We start from the raw sequence: 22046 nt of genomic DNA on the forward strand, positions 1-22046 counted from the left end.
TGCACAGGCACACACACACCCAAACACACACACACACACATAAAATAATTAAAATATAAAAGCGTAATAATGTATACCTCTTTAAAAAAGAGGTAAGCTACTTTAATTTGGAGTTTTAAAAACTTACCTGATCAATGATAATAATAGTATAAGGAGGTTAAGATGATATTATATTGGATTATTGATTGTCTAGGAAAAAAACAAAAGGAAAATTATTGTAGTTGAAATATTTTATGTCAAATTTTGTAAAACGCCTTTAAAATTATTTTTAATTCTAAAAACATGAATCAAAGCCTAACTCAGATCACTACTGGTCTGTTTTGATGGGGTGTTAGGGTAGTTGGCACATATATTTACTAAGAGTTTGGATTTGACAATGGTTGCAAATGATCCCTGTATCTATACTATAGTCTTTATATTTTTGAAAGCATATATTATATTTTAAAAATTAGTGATCATATAAATGATTAAAAGCCACCATGTAAAGCTAATTTATGAGCCCTTGGTTTACAGTTGTATATAACATCCTTTAATCTATTGTCTATTCTAAAGATACACCAGATATACATATATAATCCTGAGCCACTTGAAATTTAGTGTTTTCTGAATTATAATGCATAAGACAAACTACTCACTTACTCCTTGGAGAAAAGCTTCTCACATCTTTTTGCACAATGTTATTAAGTCCTTGACAATTTATTTTTGTAAGCAAATTATTGCATTAGTTCCAAGATTTTAAAATATTTAAAAATTGTATTTCTTTCTCCAATTTCCTCCCCGGTCTTAAAAAGAACAAAACAAAACAAAACAAAAACAAGCAGAAGAACACCAAAGGTTGAAGTAGTTAAGTATTCTGCAAGTGTCAGGGTGCAGGTCCATAGAACTTTTGTTGAGAAGAATAAGAAAGGGGCAAAGCTTTCACATTACTATATTATATATATATATTATATTATTATATATAATATATATTATATATATATTATTTTCTCCAAAATCCTATCTACAACTGCTCCGTTTGGCAGAAGATTCTTCTTCAATGATAACTAAAATTGAGAGCTATAATTTAGGAATTTAAGATTTGGCATTTTGAAAACTTTTATTCTTTCTGTAACTCATACTTGAAATGGTGTGATATAAACAAACAAACAAATAAATATTGTGGATGGATAAACCAGGGTGGTAGAGTGTGTCTCCTTTTGAAACCTTTGTGGGTCTATTTTTGGATCATTTACTCAATGGAGTTTTCCCTTTTGTTATACAAACAGGAACTTGGCAGTTGATCTTCTCCTGATGACTCCTGATAGCGAAGTACATTTAATAAAACTCTGTGCCTTCTACCCTGGGTGCATCGAAGAAATAAACGACCTTCACAAAAAGGTAGCTGATGATGCATTAAAGAGTCTTGTTTGGAATGAAAAGCTATAATTTTACTAACTTTTGGTTTATTTAAATAGAACCTCATGCCCCAAATTAAATAATCACATGGCTTCTGTGGATTTCTGTTGATTCAACAAAAGTGATAAACAAAAGAAAGAATGATTATTGACTTCTAGTTCCAATCCCAAATTTTACAAAGAAAGGAAAACAACAGAAGAATCTGCACAAATTTAAGATGGAATGAGAGTTTCAACTTCCATTTGTCTAACCAACCCATAGTCCTTTTTATGGTTCTATTTTGTATCTGGGATTTGTGTACAAATTAGAACTATTAACTGCTTTATTTGCTTGCGAGTGTAAGGGCTCACATAGGCACACACATGCACACACATGTACACAAGGAGGTCACAGGTCATTATGTGAAACTTTCCACTCTTGCTCCCACCTTTTGTTTTGCCATAATCACTCATGAGATGTAGATCTCACTGGTTGTCTAGACTGTCTGATCAGCAAGCTCCAGGGATCTTCCAATCTTCAGCTTTGCAGTGCTGGGATTACAAGTAAAACTGACGTGCTGGGCTTTCATGCACATCCTGGAGACCCAAACTCAGGACCGCAAGGCAGGTGCTTTATTCACAGAGATATCACACTAACCCGTTAATAGCTTTGTAAAAAAAAAAAAAAAACCAATGAATTTCGTATATGTTATTTGTGATTTAAAATATATTTATTCAAAAACTTTGGGAATCTTTACCAATATACAAGGAGTCTAAATGTTTAACTGAAGGTAATAGTTATACAAATTAGAGTACATTTCTTCTTTAAAAAAAAGTCATGAGACTGTTTTTGATGAGGGTAGACGTCTATAATGCATACATAAGGTTTCATCACATAAATAATATATGAATTGTTATAACACATGTAAGAATATACTATAGTTATTTTATTTGTTTGTTTATTTATAACAGTCTCATTATGTAGTCCTTGTAACTCACTATGCAGACAAGTTTGTCCTTAAACTCACAGAGATCCACCCTCTTCCTCCTCCTCTTCCTCTTCCTCCTCCTCTTCCTCTTCCTCCTCCTCCGCCTCCGAGCCTCTCCGCCTCCACCTCTCTGCCTCTCTGCCTCTCTGCCTCTCTGCCTCTCTGCCTCTCTGCCTCTCTGCCTCTCTGCCTCTCTGCCTCTCTGCCTCTCTGCCTCTCTGCCTCTCTGCCTCTCTGCCTCTGCCTCCTTATGCTGGAATTAAAAACATATGACTATGCTATAGACAATTTTAAGCAAAAGAAAAATACAAGAACCATATTTCCTTATTCTTAGCTTTCAAAATAACAAAATTTTCAGTTTTTAAAACTTGAAGTTTTTTCCCTAATTGGTGAGTAGCATTCATCATTTAGCATATACCTATTATTATATTAATGTAGACATGCCAAAAGGGTGAATAAATGGGTGAGTATATGCCAATGACTGGCTTTGGCATTCATGCAGTGGTAAACTGAGGCAGGCAGCCCTTGAGGTCAGTGCTTAGAGCTTCTGCTGACCAAGCTAGATCCAGATACCTACAGGGACTGCTACCAAAGGCAGTGAGATATTAGAAAAACTACTCAGCAGACATTTTCTGAGGGAACAAAGCTTATTTTACCAGGGCTGGCAGTCCCTGTGGCCATCAGAAAAACTGTGAATTCTTTTAACTCCTTGGGACTGGTGAGAAACAGAAGGAAAGAAAGAAAATTTACACACACACACACACACACACACACACACACACACACACAAACGCATTCTGAATGGATGAAACAAAAGGCAGAATCCAATAATTCATATACACAAATATACATGCATATAAGCATAATACCAACATATATACATACAGACCTATAGACAAACATGTACACATTCACACATAGAATGGCTAGAGTATAGCTCCAACAATCAGGCTACAGGGATTCCACACATACATACATACATACATACATACATACATACATACATACATACATACACAAAATCGGTGGATGGAAGGAACAATGTTCCTGCCACACCATATTTTATTCTGTCTTCCATTGCTTATATATCCTAGTAAACTTTTACAGTATATACTGTAAGTACATTTTAATTTTCTTCTAGTAAGTGATTATGAAAAAACAGTGTTTTCCAATACATTTGCAAGAAATAAAACTTCCTAGTACAGGTAAAGAAAATAAATTATTCTAGAAAAAGAGTCATGTACATTCATAACCAAGCAACTTGTTACAAATTAACAAAGTGTGAACAAGCAAGGTAGTTTTCCCAGTCAGTTTCTCTTACTGGCAGGCAGCTATTTGTACTTATAAAGAAAGAAGTAATTATTTTATTATTTGTCTTTAAAAGTAATCTAGTAAGAATCATTTTATATATATGTACACATATATGTACATACATATATAACAATTTAAATCAAATTTATACACACAAACATCTATATACACATACATACACAATTATGTATTCTTTTGTTTAAAATGTTTCTTTTTCATTATCTTTAATAATTTTTTACAGTCCAGTAGTTTTTCCCATCTTGGTCCACCCACCCAGAGTTCCTCATACCATTCCTCTTCCCCCATCTCCAAGAGGATGCCACCACATCCACACCCACTCCACCAAAACTCCCCACTTCCTGGGACCTCAAGTCTCTCAAGGGTTAGGTTCATCATCTCTCAGTGAGTCCAGACCTGGCAGTCCTATGCTGCATATGCATCAAGGGCTTCATATCAGCTTATGTCTGCTGCCTGGTTGGTGGCTCGGTGTCTGAGCGATCTCAGAGAGGTCCAGGTTCATTGAGATAGCTGGTCTTCCTATAGTGTGGCCACCCTCCTCAGCATCTTCCAGCTTTTCACTAATTCAACCACAGGGGTCCCTGGCTTCTGTCCATTGGTTGGGTGTAAGTATCTGCATCTGACTCTTTCAGCTGCTCGTTGGGCCTCTTGGAGGGCAGCCATGCTAGGCTCCTGTCTGTGAGCACACCACACCATCAGTAGTAGTGTCAGGCCTTGTGGCCTTCCCTTGACCTGGATCTCAATTTGGGCCTGCCATTGGACTTCCTTTCCTTCAGTCTCTTCTCCATTTCCATTCCTACAGTTCTTTCAGACAGGAATAATTCTGGGTCAGAGTTTTTAACTATGGGATGGCAACTCCATTCCTCACTTGATGCCCTTTCTTTCTACTGGAGGCACACTCTACAAGTTCCTTCTCCCCACTGTAGGGCATTTCATCTAAAATTCCTCCCTCTGAGACTTGAGAATCTCTCACCTCCCAGGTCTCTGGTACATTCCAGAGGGTCCTCCCAACCTCCTACCTACTGCGGTTGCCTGTTTCCATTCTCTCTGCTGGCCCTCAGGGCTTCACTCCTGTTTCCCCCACCCCAATACCTGGTCGTGTTCTCCTTTCCCCTCCCTATCCCCTCTCTGCAAATCTAAACTTTTATATAAAAATCAGTCATATCTGTAATTCTCAAAATGCATATCTACTCATCAGAAATTCTTAATAAATCATATCAGGAAGCTGATCTCATCACCAGTCCAGCCTCAGTGAGAGTCACACCAGCCTGTGCTGCCATTGTTCTTGTTCCCTGATGATAAAAAGACCCTTGCTTAACTAGTAAGAGTGTGCCTTTCAAGCTTCAGATTGTTCCCTAAGATTTTCTACATCAGAGCCAGTAGTAAATACATCTCAACCTAGCTTCCCTAACAATTTTATTTTTCCAAATGTTTTATTTTTTAAAGCTGGTGTCATTGCTGACAATCTACATCTCTAAGATCTCTCCTCAGATGCTGATAAAATCATTAATCTGCTCCAGCAACAAAACCTGAAAGAGATCAAGCACTATTATTGTGAGTGCCAGAGATACTGCCCAGTGAGGGACTGGAAGCCCCCTTAACACTTGTATATAATTCTTAGATTAAGAGGGATGTGAGAGCAGCAAACAGAAGAACTCCACAACAGCATAAAGCCTTTAGGACAGAGTCCTCAGGGCCGTGCCACACTGAGGCTCAGCCATGTGGCTGTGATGACCCCTGGATTACATTCCATGACTTCTAAAGCCATTTGTCGTTCCTCCTGCATGGCCCTCAGCATGTGCTATGGAGTAAATCATACCTATTATTACAGAAATATTTATGAAAAGATGAATATTCAGTTCCAGTGGTAATTTGTGACATTATTAGAGATTTTCAAATATTCCCTATACACTTTCTATTATCTAAATCCTGTCTAAAATTTGCTATCGGCCTTGTGGAAATGGATCAGTGGGTAAAGGTGCCTATCCTCATTTCTAATTATTTGAATTCAATCCCTGTTTCCCATATGGAGTAAAATGTTACATGCAAGTTGCCCTCTGACCTCCACATTTGTGCCATGGACAAAGTATACACACAAAACAAGTAAATAAAAATATAATAAAAATCTAAACATAGATAAAATCTAACATAAAAATAAATAAAAGTTATCTGTGTTTTAATTTTGTAAACACCACTAGAAACTCTTTGTTAAAGATGCATGTGGAAAGAGGCAATAGGACTTTTGTTTCTACTTGGCTTGACATGAGTTGTATAGTGTTTAAATATGTGTTAAGAGTCTCAGATGCAAGAAGTTCTGATGTTATCGTGATAGGGAGGATGAATGACTCACCTAAGTTTATGCATCGTGGTTTATTTAAATTAACAAAACAAAATCACGTATTTACAGGTCACAGTGTGACATTTTGATACATACATGCATTAATTCAAATCAGGGATTTTCCACACCCACCACCTCAAATGTTTATTGTCTTTGATGTAAAATCACTTAAAATCCTTTATTCTAGGTCTTTTGAAGGATACACTGTTATTAACTGCAACCACCTTGCTATGCAGCAGAACAGAACTTACTTTCTGCTCCTCTTTCTAGGACTATGAGCTGTAGAGAACAGAGTCAACCTCTCTCCTTCTCACGGGAATAATAGGGCCATGAGTGCAACCAATATTCATGACATATTCTAAAAGATATGATTAGAATCTTTGATAAAAATTTATTAGTTGTTCTTCAGAAAACTAGTGATTGTAAAGTTGTTAATAACTCTCAAACCTTCCTAAGGTAATAATAAAGACCAAAGTCAAAGCACGGTATTAATCTATTTGAGAAACTTCATGATAAGACAGGAATTAATCTTGTATTCTAGAATATGACATTTCAGTGACAGTCACTTTTTATTATCTTTATGTTTAATTTTCAATCAAGAATAGTAGTTATCTTAAGTTTTCAATGAATCGAAATAATAATGGCAAAGTAATAGTAACAGGCATATATTACACACACACACACACACACACACACACACACACACACACACACAATTCTTAGTGAAGCTTTTCAGAGGTAGAGACCTAAACTACTCAGTCTACTTAATTTTTAAACCATAAGAAATGTGAAACTATTTAATAACTATATTAATAAATATATTTTAAAGCATTAATCTATTATGTTGCCAGGAATATGCTTCATTATTCTTCAATTTTATTTAAAATAATATTTTTTTCTTTTTTTCAGAGCTGGGGACTGAACCCAGGACCTTGTGCTTGCTAGGCAAGCACTCTACCACTGAGCTAAATCCCCAAACCCAAAATAATATTATTTCATTTTCCCAACTCTACCCCCTCCCATAATACCTCCTTTCCAAGTTCACAGCTTTCTGCTCTTTAACCATTGTTTTTCCAAATACATATAGAGGAATAATACACATATAACCACTGCCTGCATCGTCTGTTCAGTGTTGCCTACGTGATATATGTTTCTAGGGTAGTCAGGATGGACTATCCAGTCTGTGTTTCATTCCTGGGGAAGACGGATTATTCACATTCTAGTAATTACTACAAGTTAGTAATTGCTTGTAGCTCCTTGTCCAGGCACAGGACACTGCGTAATTTCCCCCATCTATATTGAACTGCCAACTGCTGTTGGAATTGTTCAGATCTTACTTAGTTAGCAATATTGTTGAGATTATAAAATCATAAGGGTGCTGCTTTCATTTTTATCTTTAATAATCATGTATATTTTTACATACATTTTAAGTTATATACATTATATAGATTCATTAGATCTATATAATGGAAAGAAAACATCTTCACTAAGAGACATAGTTTCCATTTCTATAGAAAGGTCTATTTTTTTAATATTAATGAGCATTGTTTTTCATTTTATAATAATGAAATTTTGGAGACCCAAACTTTCCACACTGTATATTTTAAACTGTCAAGCCTTAAAACTTACAGTGGTTTAGTCTTTTTGGAATGGAGTTCTTTTGCCTCAAAGACTATTTTCAATTGTAAAATAAGAGAATGTGTGAAGTACTTTTGTACTTGTTACATATAATGTAGCTTTGACAATATCTCTATTATATATTTACTCTAGAAAGCTAACTAACTTCATTGTGAGCTGTTTTGCTCTAATTTTGCTTTTGCTGAGCTGTATTAGTAAGTACTGATCACAGCATTATGATTTAGAAAAATTTAGTTCTACATGTTTACTAAGTAATTGTGTGGTGAAAATTGACTAATTAGCTAAAGACCTCACCTTCATCCTTTTATATTTAAGGTATTTCCATAAATAATTTCATTTATAAAATTTTTCATTCAAATATAGTGAGGCAACTTAAATATGTGAAACAGACAGAGAATGTAGCAATAATTGACATTTATACTATGGCTTTGATCCATGTGAACCTTATTAACATTGTCTTTCAACAAATTATTTCTTAGTGCAATCTACCCCCAGCAGAAGAATGCATTCAGTTGGCTGAAACCGCCCAGGCAGATGGCAATGTATATGAAACCATAAAGTATTATTTACTAAGTCAGGAACCTGAAAAGGCTCTTCCTATTGGTATTGACTTTGTCAAAGGTAAGTTTCTAGTTGGTAGTTTGGAGTTTAGATCTACTTGTTCATTTGGTATTGTATTCATCTTGATAATCTACCTGAAGTTCGAATACAAGTCATTCCACATTTCCCAAAGAGAAAGATTACTGATACAGAACATGCTCTGTCTCCTGATTTTATATTGTGGGAAGACCTAGAGTCAATGAATGGATGAATACTTTGTGATACAAAATGCAGACTTATGATTAATGGACAACGAGCTGATTATATGATTTTTAAAATTGGATGAACAAAACTTGACTCTGTGATTTAAAATACATTTTATTTGGTTTTATCTTTCCAGGATGTATCAGTAACTCCAACTGGACTCTAGATACTGTTCACCCTGTGCTTGACCTCATGACTTATATCCGTACTGAAAAATTACTCTTACATACATGCACTGAGTAAGTATTTTGCTTCAACACATGAACATATTCAGTATAATATTTCAAGTGGCAATATCGGTTTTGGTGTTCAAATCAAGAAATAGGACCATCTTGGGTAACTGAACTTATACAAAAACTATACTTTCTGTTATCGCGTTAGTTGTGACAACACTAACAAGAGAGGGCAGAAATGTAAACTTGAAATGAACAGTAACTATTAACAAATCATTTGCATGTGTTTGTTTATGTGTGTGTACAGGTCTGTAGTTTCACTTAAACCCAGCTGTTTCAAGAAGGCTGAGCTGAAAACATTCAAACGGTTATAAGCATGGAGTCCATAAGAAACTAAGGGTCGTATTTATTGAATATCTATTGTACATAAAAATCATACTAAGCCTAAATGAGAGCGATTTACAGGTGCTAGAAAACAGAAAATGACACCATCTTTAAACTCAAGGACCACTTAGGAATTTTTTTTAATATAACTAAAAGTCTTCAGAGAGTTGAGGCAAATTTGTAAGCAAGATTTCCAATGAAACGGTCTGGAAAACTGCCACAGGAAACAAAAATGATTTTTCTGGTCCTTTCCTGGAGTTGACATAATGTGTCATAAGTTTCTAAAGTGATAAAAGGAATTACTTAGAAATAAATGACAAGAAGAGAAAGGCAGGGGTGGCCTCAGGGTGTAAATTAACTATGAACAGTAGGGTGCTTGCTTTCTGTGAGGACTTCAGGTTCAAGCATTAAAACCCAAGAGTTAAACATGTAACATAAGCAGACAAAAACTAAATGTTTATTTCAGTTTTAAATTATAATTTATGGTACATTATTGATTTTGGAATAAGAATTGTGAATTATTTTTTAGCTAATGAATAAATGACTTGCTCTAATTTTATAAAACTTTCCAAATGTATTTTGTAAATATCATCTATATGAATATAAATAGACATGTTTGAATTATGTAAGAGAATAATGTCTTATGCTTCAAATTGTAATAAAAATAAATATATTCTTTTTCAGGGCTCGAAATGAATTACTTATATTATGTGGTTACATTGGTGCCTTACTGGCTATCAGGAGACAGTATCACAGCATTGTTCCAGCACTTTATGAGTACACAAGGTAAAAATAAAAACACTTTATTGAGAAATTCCTTTTACTAAGATAAAGTGTCTAAGACAATCACAGGCACTGAATACATTAATCTGGGAGTTCACTTGCTCACTCAGCCTGAGCGCTCTAGGAAATCAGGAATATGAATTGTGAGTCTACAAATGACAGAGCTGTTAGCGGAAAGTTATATACATAGGACGTGTTGATGTTTGCCTATCAGGACACATCAGAGAGGCATCCCAGAACTCATAAAGTGGTCCAGCAATTCCACCAAAGGCCTGGACCTCCCTCTCCCCTGCTTTTTTTTTCTTCTACTTTGGAACTCTACACTCTTTCCTCCTGTGTGAGTTCCCCACGGTTCAAAGATAGATGCTAGTCTTCTACATAGTATGTCTGCAATCTAGGGAGGATACAAGAGAGTGGAAGAAAGGGATCTTAAAAATCGTCTTCAGTCCAGATGTCCTCATTGTGTTCTGAAAAGTCTCTCCTCCCTTTTCACCTACACTTCACTTCCAATGTTGTGTGATACCACTGCTGAAATACAGAAAGCCATGTATATTAGTTCTCAACCTCTATGGAAACAATAGTCAGGTAAAAGACATTTCTAAGTGGTGAAGAAGCTAGTATTTTATATTCATGACAGATCGTGTTTTATAACCTGTTAGCTAAACATCTCCATTCTCTACCAGCTTGCTAAACCTCACTCATTTTCCATTATCCTTAGAGCATAACTTCTTTAAAAAAACAAAGCTGATCCATGCGATCTTCATTTGTAATCCGTCTCACTGTTTAATAAGACACACATCACTGTATGACTATGATTCAATGAATAAACAAATTCACAAAGTGTTTCCTGAAAATTAATGTCTAACCCCATTAACTTGCTAAATGATAGTGTACAACCGTTTCATTCTCCATACTTATTATCTAAGGGAAAACATCTTTTGAGTGCCTTTTATGGAAGATAGGAGACATTGAGAGGAATGAAAAGCTTTCTTATTCCTAACTAAGCGGCAAAGAAGTCTCTGCCACTACGTAGCACAACCCAAGCAATAAGCACTACCTCCAGATACTCAAGGAAGTTTGTTCCCGTGCAGGCAACAAACCAAACTGCAAAGCCCACGCTCAACCTGAAAATGCAGAACAGTAGGATGTATCACAGATGTTAAAATAATGTTGAATCTGCCCAGTTGGTTTGACTTCACTGATGACAAATGAGAGAAAAAATGGTCTCTTAAATTAGTATTAATAAGCTGGGTGGTGGTCCCTCATGCCTTTAACACTTCAGAGGCAGGTTTGAGACCAGTCTGGTCTATAGAGTGACTTCAAGGATGTCCAAGGCTCCACAAAGAAACCCTGTCTCAATAAACAAATAAACAAAAAAGTTAGTATGAATAATACATAGCTGAAAGACAGGAATGGAAGCTCGTGTCTGCGATCTCAGTGTGGGATGCTGAGGTAAAGGGATTCTCAATGGTTCAAGGCCAACTTGGACTACATGGAGAATTTCACAGCAGCCCACACTCAAATTGAAACAATCTCAGGAACTGGGAAGCAAAAAAGGCAAACATATAATAAAAATCAAAAGGTACTGTGTGTAAGGTAGAAGGGAGTTCACAGAATATGTGTTACAGAGAACTCAGTAATTAACAAAGAAAACTCTTAGAGGTCTCAGTTTTAGAGGATTTCCCATTCTTTTAAAATGTACTTGCCTTCATTTTATATGCATTGGTGTTTTGCCTGTATGTCTGTCTATAGGAGAGTGTCAGATCTTGGAGCTGCAGACAATTGTGAACTGCCAAGTGGGTGCTGGGATATGAACCTGGGTTCTTTGGAAGAGCAATCAGTGCCCTTTACCGCTGAACCATCTCTCCAAGAATCTCCCTAGAGAAAATCTTTGTGATAATGACTCTGTTATGTCCTGCAGCCATTTTTCATTTTCTTATGTACTACATCTCTGATTCCCCATCGTCATATTATATTTAATTGCCACTTCCTTTCCCCTCTTATCTCCTGTCCTCTTGCCTCATTTCTTTTTTTTTTATGAAGTTATATTTATTTTTAGATTTAGATTTGGCTTTAGAAAGTGTGGTTTCATTTAAGAAAAGCAAAGTGTGGAATAAAGCAAGGAATCCTGTCAAATGATAAAGCATCAAATAAATGCCCAAAGTCAGCCATATCCCCGAGCCAGAGCCTTATTTTTATTTTTTTCCTTTTTTTCTTTATGAACTTGAGTATTTCTTATTTACATTTCGAATGTTATTCTCTTTCCTGGTTTCCAGGACAACATCCCCCTAACCTCTCCCTCTCCCCTTCTATATGGGTGTTCCCCTCCCCATCCTCCCCCCATCTCCCCCCAACAATCATGTTCACTGGGGGTTCAGTCTTGGCTGGACTAAGGGCTTCCCCTTCCACTGGTGATCTTACTAGACTATTCATTGCTACCTATGAGGTCAGAGTCCAGGGTCATTCCATGTGTAGTCTTTGGATAGTGGCTTAGTCCCTGGAAGCTCTGGTTGCTTGGCATTGTTGTTCATATGGGGTCTCAATCCCCTTCAAGCTCTTCCAGTCCTTTCTCTGATTCCTTCAACAGGGGTCCCATTCTCAGTTCAGTGGTTTGCTGCTGGCATTCGCCTATGTATTTGCTGTATTCTGGCTGTGTCTCTCAGGACAGATCTACATCCAGTTCCTGTCGGCCTGCATTTCTTTGCTTCATCCATCTTGTCTAATTGGGTGGCTGTATGGGTCACATGTGGGGCAGGCTCTGAATGGGTGTTCCTTCTACCTCTGTTTTAATCTTTGCCTCCCTATTCCCTGACAAGGGTATTCTTGTTCCCCTTTTAAAGAAGGAGTGAAGCATTTGCATTTTGATCATCCGTCTTGAGTTTCATGTGTTCTGTGCATCTAGGGTAATTCAAGCATTTGGGCTAATAGCCACTTATCAATGAGTGCTACCATCTGTGTTTTTCTGTGATTGGGTTACCTCACTCAGGATGATATTTTCCAGTTCCATCCATTTGCCTATGAATTTCATGAAGTCATTGTTTTTGATAGCTGAGTAATACTCCATTGTGTAGATGTACCACATTTTCTGTATCCATTCCTCTGTTGAAGGGCATCTGGGTTCTTTCCAGCTTCAGGCTATTATAAATAAGGCTGCGATGAACATAGTGGGGCACGTGTCTTTGTTATATGTTGTGGCATCTTTTGGGTATATGCCCAAGAGAGGTATAGCTGGATCCTCCAGACTGATTTCCAGAATGGTTGTACCAGTCTGCAAACCCACCAACAATGGAGGAGTGTTCCTCTTTCTCCACATCTTTGCCAGCATCTGCTGTCACCTGAGTTTTTGATCTTAGCCATTCTCACTGGTGTGAGGTGAAATCTCAGGGTTGTTTTGATTTGCATTTCCCTTATGACTAAAGATGTTGAACATTTCTTTAGGTGTTTCTCAGCCGTTTGGTATTCCTCAGCTGTGAATTCTTTATTTAGCTCTGAACCCCATTTTTTTATGGCTTTTTTTTTATTAACTTGAGTATTTCTTATATACATTTCGAGTGTTGTTCCCTTTCCCGGTTTCCGGGCAAACATCCCCCTCCCCCCTCCCCTTCCTTATGGGTGTTCCCCTCCCAACCCTCCCCCAATTGCCGCCCTCCCCCCATAGACTAGTTCACTGGGGGTTCAGTCTTAGCAGGACCCAGGGCTTCCCCTTCCACTGGTGCTCTTACTAGGATATTCATTGCTACCTATGGGGTCAGAGTCCAGGGTCAGTCCATGTATAGTCTTTAGGTAGTGGCTTAGTCCCTGGAAGCTCTGGTTGCTTGGCATTGTTGTACTTTTGGGGTCTCGAGCCCCTTCAAGCTCTTCCAGTTCTTTCTCTGATTCCTTCAATAGGGGACCTATTCTCAGTTCAGTGGTTTGCTGCTGGCATTCGCCTCTATATTTGCTGTATTCTGGCTGTGTCTCTCAGGAGCGATCTACATCCGGCTCCTGTCGGTCTGCACTTCTTTGCTTCATCCATCTTGTCTAATTGGGTGGCTGTATATGTATGGGCCACATGTGGGGCAGGCTCTGAATGGGTGTTCCTTCAGTCTCTGTTTTAATCTTTGCCTCTCCCTTCCCTGCCAAGGGTATTCTTTTTCCTCATTTAAAGAAGGAGTGAAGCATTCACATTTTGATCATCCGTCTTGAGTTTCATTTGTTCTAGGGATCTAGGGTAATTCAAGCATTTGGGCTAATAGCCACTTATCAATGAGTGCATACCATGTATGTCTTTCTGTGATTGGGTTAGCTCACTCAGGATGATATTTTCCAGTTCCAACCATTTGCCTACGAATTTCATAAACTCGTTGTTTTTGATAGCTGAGTAATATTCCATTGTGTAGATGTACCACATTTTCTGTATCCATTCCTCTGTTGAAGGGCATCTGGGTTCTTTCCATTTTCTGGCTATTATAAATAAGGCTGCGATGAACATAGTGGAGCACGTGTCTCTTTTATATGTTGAGGCATCTTTTGGGTATATGCCCAAGAGAGGTATAGCTGGATCCTCAGGCAGTTCAATGTCCAATTTTCTGAGGAACCTCCAGACTGATTTCCAGAATGGTTTTACCAGTCTGCAATCCCACCAACAATGGAGGAGTTGAACCCCATTTTTTAATAGGGTTATTTGTCTCCCTGCGGTCTAACTTCTTGAGTTCTTTTTATAGTTTGGATATAAGCCCTCTATCTGTTGTAGGATTGGTAAAGATCTTCTTGCCTCATTTCTTATCTTCACACTCCTCTCTGTGTTCTCATATTTGTTCTACAGAAGGTTCATTTGTAAATTGTGTGTGTGTGTGTATGTGTGTGTGCGCGTGCACATGTGTGCAGGAGAGAGAGAGTGTGTGCTGGTGATGGTGACAGTGAGTCAAGTCACGGGCACAGGAACCTTACTTCTGATCTTTGCCTGCCATCCTCTTGGACATACATCATTTTCATGTTCAGATACAATCTAATCTCAAAGCTCCTTCCTTATGTGTGAGTCTAGCCTAGCAACCTATACCATGCTCCAGCCTTAAACTCAGTATTCTTACATGTAAAACAAGCCTCTCAAACCCAGTCCTTTTCTTTTTCTTCTAATGGTACCATTCCATTCCATTGCCTAGAATTAAGTCAAGGTCCTGACAAGCAGTCCTATCTCCCTTGTGCTGCTCAGCATTGCTTTCTTGTCTCACCATGCCCCATACTACGCAGTGCATTTAACTAGAGTCGCTATTTCAACCACATGTCTTGAGCATTTTAGAGTTACCAGGGACTTAAGTGATAATCGTGTGAGTACATATATGCTTATGTCTACATAAATGTATGTACACACAGTGTTGAACAATTGTTATAGGTAAAATTTCAACTATTAAAGTTCACTTGTGTTGTCTGATGTGTTACTGTTACGCCAGGTGCCAATTCTTTCTTATGTTTTAGTCAGCTATTAAAACGTCGAGTGGTGTCAGTACCCTTGAAAATTGAGCATCTCTCTGAGGAACTGGATGCATGGAGAGCTTGCACACAGTCCACCAAACAGTGAGTAAATAGTCTGACATTCAAATGCAGAAGGAATTTAGGGTTACCGACAAAAGTGTTGTCGATATGTTGTAGATAGTAGTGTTGTTAATTTTTTTAAAATCAAGTTTAGAAAAATAGTTTGTCAATTTGTTTAACATATATTCAGTCCTAACATCCCAGTATCAGCCCCAGTCTCCTCCCAGTAACCCTTTTCACAAGACCTCCCACCGTTCCAACTTGCCCTTCTCTTTTGAGAAGGGAAAGCCCCCTCTGGGTATCACACCTCACTAACTCCCCTCCCCTCACTGCACTACTAGTTCCTGAGTGACTAGGTGCATACTCTGCCACTGAGGTCAAACAAGGCTATCCATTTAGGGGTGCAGGATTCACAGGGAGGAAGGCAACAGGCTCGGGAATAGACCCTGCTCCAGTTTTTGGGGAACCTGCATGGAAGACTAAGCTGCTCATCCGCTTCGTATGTACAGGGGGCCTAGGTCTAGCCCCTGCTTGATCTTTGGTTGGTGATTCAGTCTCTGAGAGCCTCCAAGGGTCCAGGTTAATTGACTATGTTGGTCCTCCTGTACAGTCCCTGTCCTTTTCAGGTCCCTCAATCCTTCCTCCAACTCTTCTATAAGGCTCCACAAGCTCCATCTAATGTTTGGCTCTGAGTCTTTGTATCTCTTTCCATTGGCTGTTGGGTAGAGCCTCTAAGAGGAGAGTTATGCTAGGCTCCTATCTGCAAACAAATCAAAGTATCATCAATAGAGTCAGGGATTGGTTCTTGCCCATGAGATGGGTCTCAATTTGGGGCAGTCATTAGTTGGCCATTCCCTCAGTCTCTGCTCTATCTTTGTCCCTGCACACCTTGTAGGCAAAAAATATTTTGGGTTAAAGGTTCTATATTCTTATCCCTGCACTGGGAGTCCTGCCTGACTATAGGAAGAGGTCACTTCAGGATCCATACCTCCCACTGCTAGGAATCTCAGCTCAAGTGACTCCCACCCCCACAGACCTTCTGGGGCCTAACCCACATCCAGTTCTCTGGCATATCCTAGAAATTGCTCCCCTCTGATTTCTGTTCTCCTGATTCTCCCTACATAGGATCTCTTCCCCCACCCTCAGCGCCATCCTGCTCTACTCCCAGTTCCCTCTTCTAACCAGTTCCCTCTATCCATCAAACTCTGATATCTATTTTCCCCTTCTGAGAAAGATTCAACCATCTTCCCTTGGACCCTCCTTAATATTGATTTCTTTGTGTCTATTGATTATAGCATGGTTATCCTGTACTTTATAGCTAATATTCACTTATCAGTGAGTACATATCATGTATGTCCTTTTGGGTCTAGTTTACTTCACTCAGGATGATATTTTCTAGTTTCATCATTTACCTGAAAAATTCATGACGTCCTTGTTTTTAATAGCTATATAGTATTCCATTGTGTAAATTAATCACATTTCTTTATCCATTCTTCAGTTGAGGGACATCTAAGTTGTTTTCAGATCTGACTATTATGAATAAAGCTGCTATGAACATAGTTGAGCCTGTGTCTTTGTGGAATGATGGAACATCTTTTGTGTATATGCCCAGGAGTCTTGAGGAAGAACTATTTTCCTGTACTTCCTTAAGGGATTTATTCATGTCCTCTATCTTCTCTATAGGATTAGATTTAAGATCTCCTTCTGCTTCCATTTCATTAGGATAATCAGGGTTTGTTGTAGCAGAATAACTGGACTCTGGTGGTACCTTAATACCCTGGGTTTTGTTGACTATGTTCTTATACTGTCTTATGCATCTGTTTTTCCCTGGTGTTAGATGGATGATCCTGATGGCAGCAGGACTTTTCGGGAAGATTGGGGAGCCAGCCTTAGGCCAGACAGTGGTGGTCAGGGTGCCTAACTCTGGTGGCTGTGCCTCAGGCAGACCCCAATGGCAAGGGATTAATGGGAAATGTTCTAAGACTGTAGTTCTTGGGGTCTCTGCAGGCCTCCATGGTGAAATAGGAGGCTCTAGGGTCCTTAAAAAATCCTCAGGACCAAAGAGTAAGCCCAGAGATAGACAATGGAGATCACTTCTGCAAATTGTGTCCCAGGCAGACCCGACTGGAATGAGATTGGTAGGACAAGGTTCCACACTGGTAAGTTGTGGGGCCCCCAAAGGTTTACATAGAGAAGCAGGATGCTCTTGGTGTCCCACAAGGCTTCTCTGAATGTTAGACAGTAGGGCTCAGGGGACCATGTGCAAGTCATCTCTGTAGACTGTGTCCCAGACAGACTGCCTGGGATGGGTGGATATGACTGGGATAATCCTTTGGGGTTTTTTTATAATTTAAATTTAAATGGATTTGCCTATATCTATAAAGGGCAATGAAAAAATCAGAGACTATTTCTCAACTAAATTCAATAATTTTATACATCTATAAAAATAAAAGTTGAATGTTTATTTAAAATATAGATTGTCAGAAGATTCTCCATATGTACCCCCTTCTGATTCACAAAGAACGGTTTATGAAACTTTATTAAAGAGACTAAAAGAAGAGCCGCTCAAAGGAATTACTGGACCAGATTATGTGACTGGAACAAATCTTCCAAGCCATTCAGACATTCATATTTCTTGTCTTAATGGATTAAAAATCCAGGTATAGACTACTATCAGATATTAGCTTTATCTTTCTGTTATGAGCTTGTTAATAATATCTTAAAGCAAGTATAAAACTCACTAAACTTGGCAAATGTAAAGGTTTCAGTAAGAAAATATTGCCCTTAGTGCTTTCTTGATAATACAAATGGTCTTTTTTCCCTTAAAATAAATCCATAGAGATGATCACTGAGCTATTATCACTGAAACAATTGTGTAATGCATACACTCATACATTTAGTAGCAGTCTCTTTACATATATGCATAGCAACAATGATGTTCTAAAGTAAATATACATCATAACTTAATGAACAGTGAGTAAAAAAAATCAACAATTACACTGATTTTATCAGAGATTATATTTTACTTTCTAGTCTCCATTTGTGTTGCATAGGCACAATGAAATAAAACTAATGGATGCACACTACTGATACATCAAGTGCCCTTGCCTCATTTACTGAACTTTCAGCAATTAAAAGTCACTGTGATTCACCACAGAGAATGACTAATTCCCAAAGAGCATTCGTGAGTGTGCACTCAAACTAATGAGGAACAATTATGCTTAGAGCCTCTGAGTATAACCCAAGGTGATTGTTATCCTGCAAAATCAGAGAGGTCTTCAGAGTAGTTGTCACTGTGAGATAACAAAAGCCACATTCCACAAAGTGAGTTAACACAATCTGTCATGATGTGCTCCAGCTGCTAGCATTTTGCACTTGTAGTGGACAGAACCTCATAGTTCCAATGTAATATTTAAAACATATTTATTATGCTGACATGTTAGGTCAATGAGTGATCCAGTCAACAAAATAAGTAGAGTCATTGGTTATTAAATACAAACCCTGCCTATAGCTTAGCAACCAATTGTAAGCCATACTCATGAGAACACAATAATCTTCAAAGCAAAGACACACATATCATTTACTTGTGCTTAGAGATAAAAACAAACAGTAGGTTAGTAGTGAGTCATGAAACTTTGGAAGGCTAAAAGTCAGTTTCTGCTCTCAGGAGCCATTTAATCCCTGTTCCACAGGGCCTCTTTGCCCCACACAGGATAGCCAAAACACCAGTAGATTTTTTTTTTCTTCACACAGGCCCACATCCACAAAAGGATCTACTAATTATCCCAATGCTCACATAACTAATGTAGACTTAGTACTACCCTCCTAGAGTATTTTTAATTTGAAATTAATGTATTTGTGTTTTGTGAATCTCAAGAACTTAGTAGTATGACATTAACTAATGATTAACTTTGCCAACTCCAAAAATAAATTGCAAAAAAATAAAGTATAGCATCAGAATTATAACCAGAACGTGATAGATTTGGAGCCTAATCAGAAACATTAAAATTACACTGCTTTTATGACTTTTTGATTTTTTTTTTTACATTATACTCTTTGTCCTAAGAGTTAAGACTATTGACTTCCCAAAACTACTCAGGGTATGCAAGTAGCTGATGGGACTAAAGTATAAATAATCTCTCAAGTCGTGTGACAGTATACTTTTAAATCACACACATGTAGAGCAATATCTACTTGTTCTGTAGAGAAGGATCCAAGTTTCTGGTTTAGGTCACTTCCATGATATCAACTACAAAACTATGACAGTAAGGAGTGTCTTGGCCTGTTACCTCACAATGTGCTTTTATAAAAGAAGTTTGCTTTGCCTTAATTAATAAATTAATAGTACATATTATAATTGATAATACTGCTGAATACAATGAATTGAAATTATAGCATAAAGCTAAATTTTAACAGCCACCATAGAATATTGGAACATTAATGAGGACTTGAAGATGTTTTTACAGTTGGTAGCATTTAAGAAAAAAACTTGTCTTTTTTTCTTATATTACTAAATTTCCTACTAGCATTGCCTAATTGCACAGTAGTTTCTCAGTGTGATGATTGCTCCTGAAACTTCAAGTCATTGCTACAAATTTATAATCTCCTCTTTTCTCAACTCTGCACACAGGGTCCTGTGTATTTTCTGGAAGATGGGAAATCAGCTATTTCTTTGAATGATGCTCTGATGTGGGCAAAGGTGAATCCATTCTCACCTTTAGGAACTGGAATACGCCTCAATCCATTTTGACTGAAGATTTTTCTCCACACTTAGTAGTTTTTGTAAAAAGGAAATTTGGGGTATTTATTACCTTCATTTTGGTTGTCCAAAAACAATAGGTTGGGAGGAGGTTTGATAGTTAGAAGACATGAGGAAATAATAGTAAATTTTGTTAATTTCAAAAATAAAGTATTTATGTAATTATAAACAAAATTGTGTATTTAATTGATAAATGGTATTATTTTTACATTTAGATGCAAGTTTTAATTGAATTAAAAAGACTAAATAATCTGCAAAGTAGATAGGCTTCAAAAGACATGGACATCACCAAAATATAGTACTGTTAAAACACTGAAACACATAAAATAGGACATTATGTGGAAGAGTTCTTGACATATATTCCATATAGAAGGTATTTAATATTTGAAAGAATATCTTGAAATAACAAAATTTATGAAATAGACAAGTGATTTGCAATTCAACAATATCCCATATGATCCTTTATAAAAATTAGTATCAAATAAATTTCTGTATGTAAATAATGTTATTTAAAATATTGAGTGTATATATATATAATTTTTATTCATTTATGTTATTTTATATTTATTCAAAGCACAAAGACAGGAGGAAGGATATGTATGAATCTATTTCAATTGGAGTAGAATTTTTGACATTAGCTTATATGACGTTAATTCACATTAAAGTACTTCAGTACTCAAATTGTGTCACTTAAAAATGTATAATATACATTGAAGGAATCAGAGAAAGAACTGGAAGAGCTTGAAGGGGCTCGAGACCCCATATGTACAACAATGCCAAGCAACCAGAGCTTCCAGGGACTAAGCCACTACCTAAAGACTATACATGGACTGACCATGGACTCTGATCTCATAGGTAGCAATGAATATCCTAGTAAGAGCACCAGTGGAAGGGGAAGCCCTGGGTCCTGCTAAGACTGAACCCCCAGTGAACTAGATTGTTGGGGGGAGGGCGGCAATGGGGGGAGGATGGGGAGGGGAACACCCATAAAGAAGGGGAGGGGGAGGGATTAGGGGGATGTTTGCCTGGAAACCGGGAAAGGGAATAACACTTGAAATGTGTATAAGAAATACTCAAGTTAATAAAAAACAAACAAACAAAAAAAAAAAACAAAACCTGTCACTTAAATAAACTAAGGTCATCTTTTAAGAAAAAAATGTATAATATATACACTTTTCTCTGACTAAAGAATGAATTAAACTAAAATAATTGTGTTTTATATTATCCTTGATATGTTATATTTTAAAATCTTAAACATACTTTTCAAAAGTTATAATTAGCATAGTGATGTTATAATTAGCATAATGATCAGTAATAATGCATCATAAAGAGTACAAGCTAACATTCCTGCTTACAAAATAACAGTAATAATATGGAAAATAATATAGGAAATTCAGTGATACACTGACTATAAGTATCTGAGATATGATATCTGTAACTCAGATTTTCTCTGTTAAATGGCACACATACACTAAAACACCACACTTCAAAAGCATAGACTAAATTCTACTCCTAATCCCTTAATTTGACTTTAAAATATAACTATATGTTGATCTTCATTGTGTTTCCAATAATTCAAGTAATAGCATTAAGTTTGACTTATAAAATAATTGTCATATTTTAATGAATGCAATAAGAAAATAGTTTATGTGCAAAATATAAAGAGAAAATTATATAACTCTTTAACATCTGAGTAAGATAGAAAATTAACTTAATTTTTTTTAGTGTAAACTCTGAAGAGGATTAATTCAGGTATTATTTTATTATATGATGACCTGTATAATATTGTACAGTTGTGTACACCTTAGTATTAATTATCAATATGACCACATCAATCTGTATAAATCATTTTTATATTAAAATATGAAATTGTAATTTAGAACTTATGTGAATGACAATCCAAACGTTAATATGAATTTATTATTTACAGAAATTTATATTACTAATAATGTGCAAAAATACTTA

General features: G+C 37.0%; 2 protein-coding genes across 11 annotated transcripts in view; both read left to right on the plus strand.

Annotated features, from left to right (window-relative positions):
* Positions 1-20255, plus strand: part of Wdr17 (WD repeat domain 17) — a 120611-nt gene extending 100356 nt beyond the window's left edge. For 3 of the 11 annotated variants that reach the window (XM_087588874.1, XM_087588875.1, XM_087588876.1), the window contains 7 exons: positions 1242-1377; positions 8147-8288; positions 8608-8710; positions 9713-9814; positions 15266-15364; positions 17799-17982; positions 19953-20250. In XM_087588874.1, the coding sequence (XP_087445000.1) occupies positions 1242-1377; positions 8147-8288; positions 8608-8710; positions 9713-9814; positions 15266-15364; positions 17799-17982; positions 19953-20072 (886 nt within the window). In that variant the 3' untranslated portion in view covers positions 20073-20250. 11 annotated transcript variants of the gene reach the window in all.
* Positions 1-22046, plus strand: part of Erich1 (glutamate-rich 1) — a gene marked incomplete at its 5' end in the record, with an annotated part of 52793804 nt that overhangs the window by 14347651 nt on the left and 38424107 nt on the right.

The sequence above is a fragment of the Rattus norvegicus genome, chromosome 16, assembly GCF_021556685.1.
Source record: "Rattus norvegicus strain SHRSP/BbbUtx chromosome 16, alternate assembly SHRSP_T2T, whole genome shotgun sequence".
NCBI classification, from domain to species: Eukaryota; Metazoa; Chordata; class Mammalia; order Rodentia; family Muridae; genus Rattus; species Rattus norvegicus.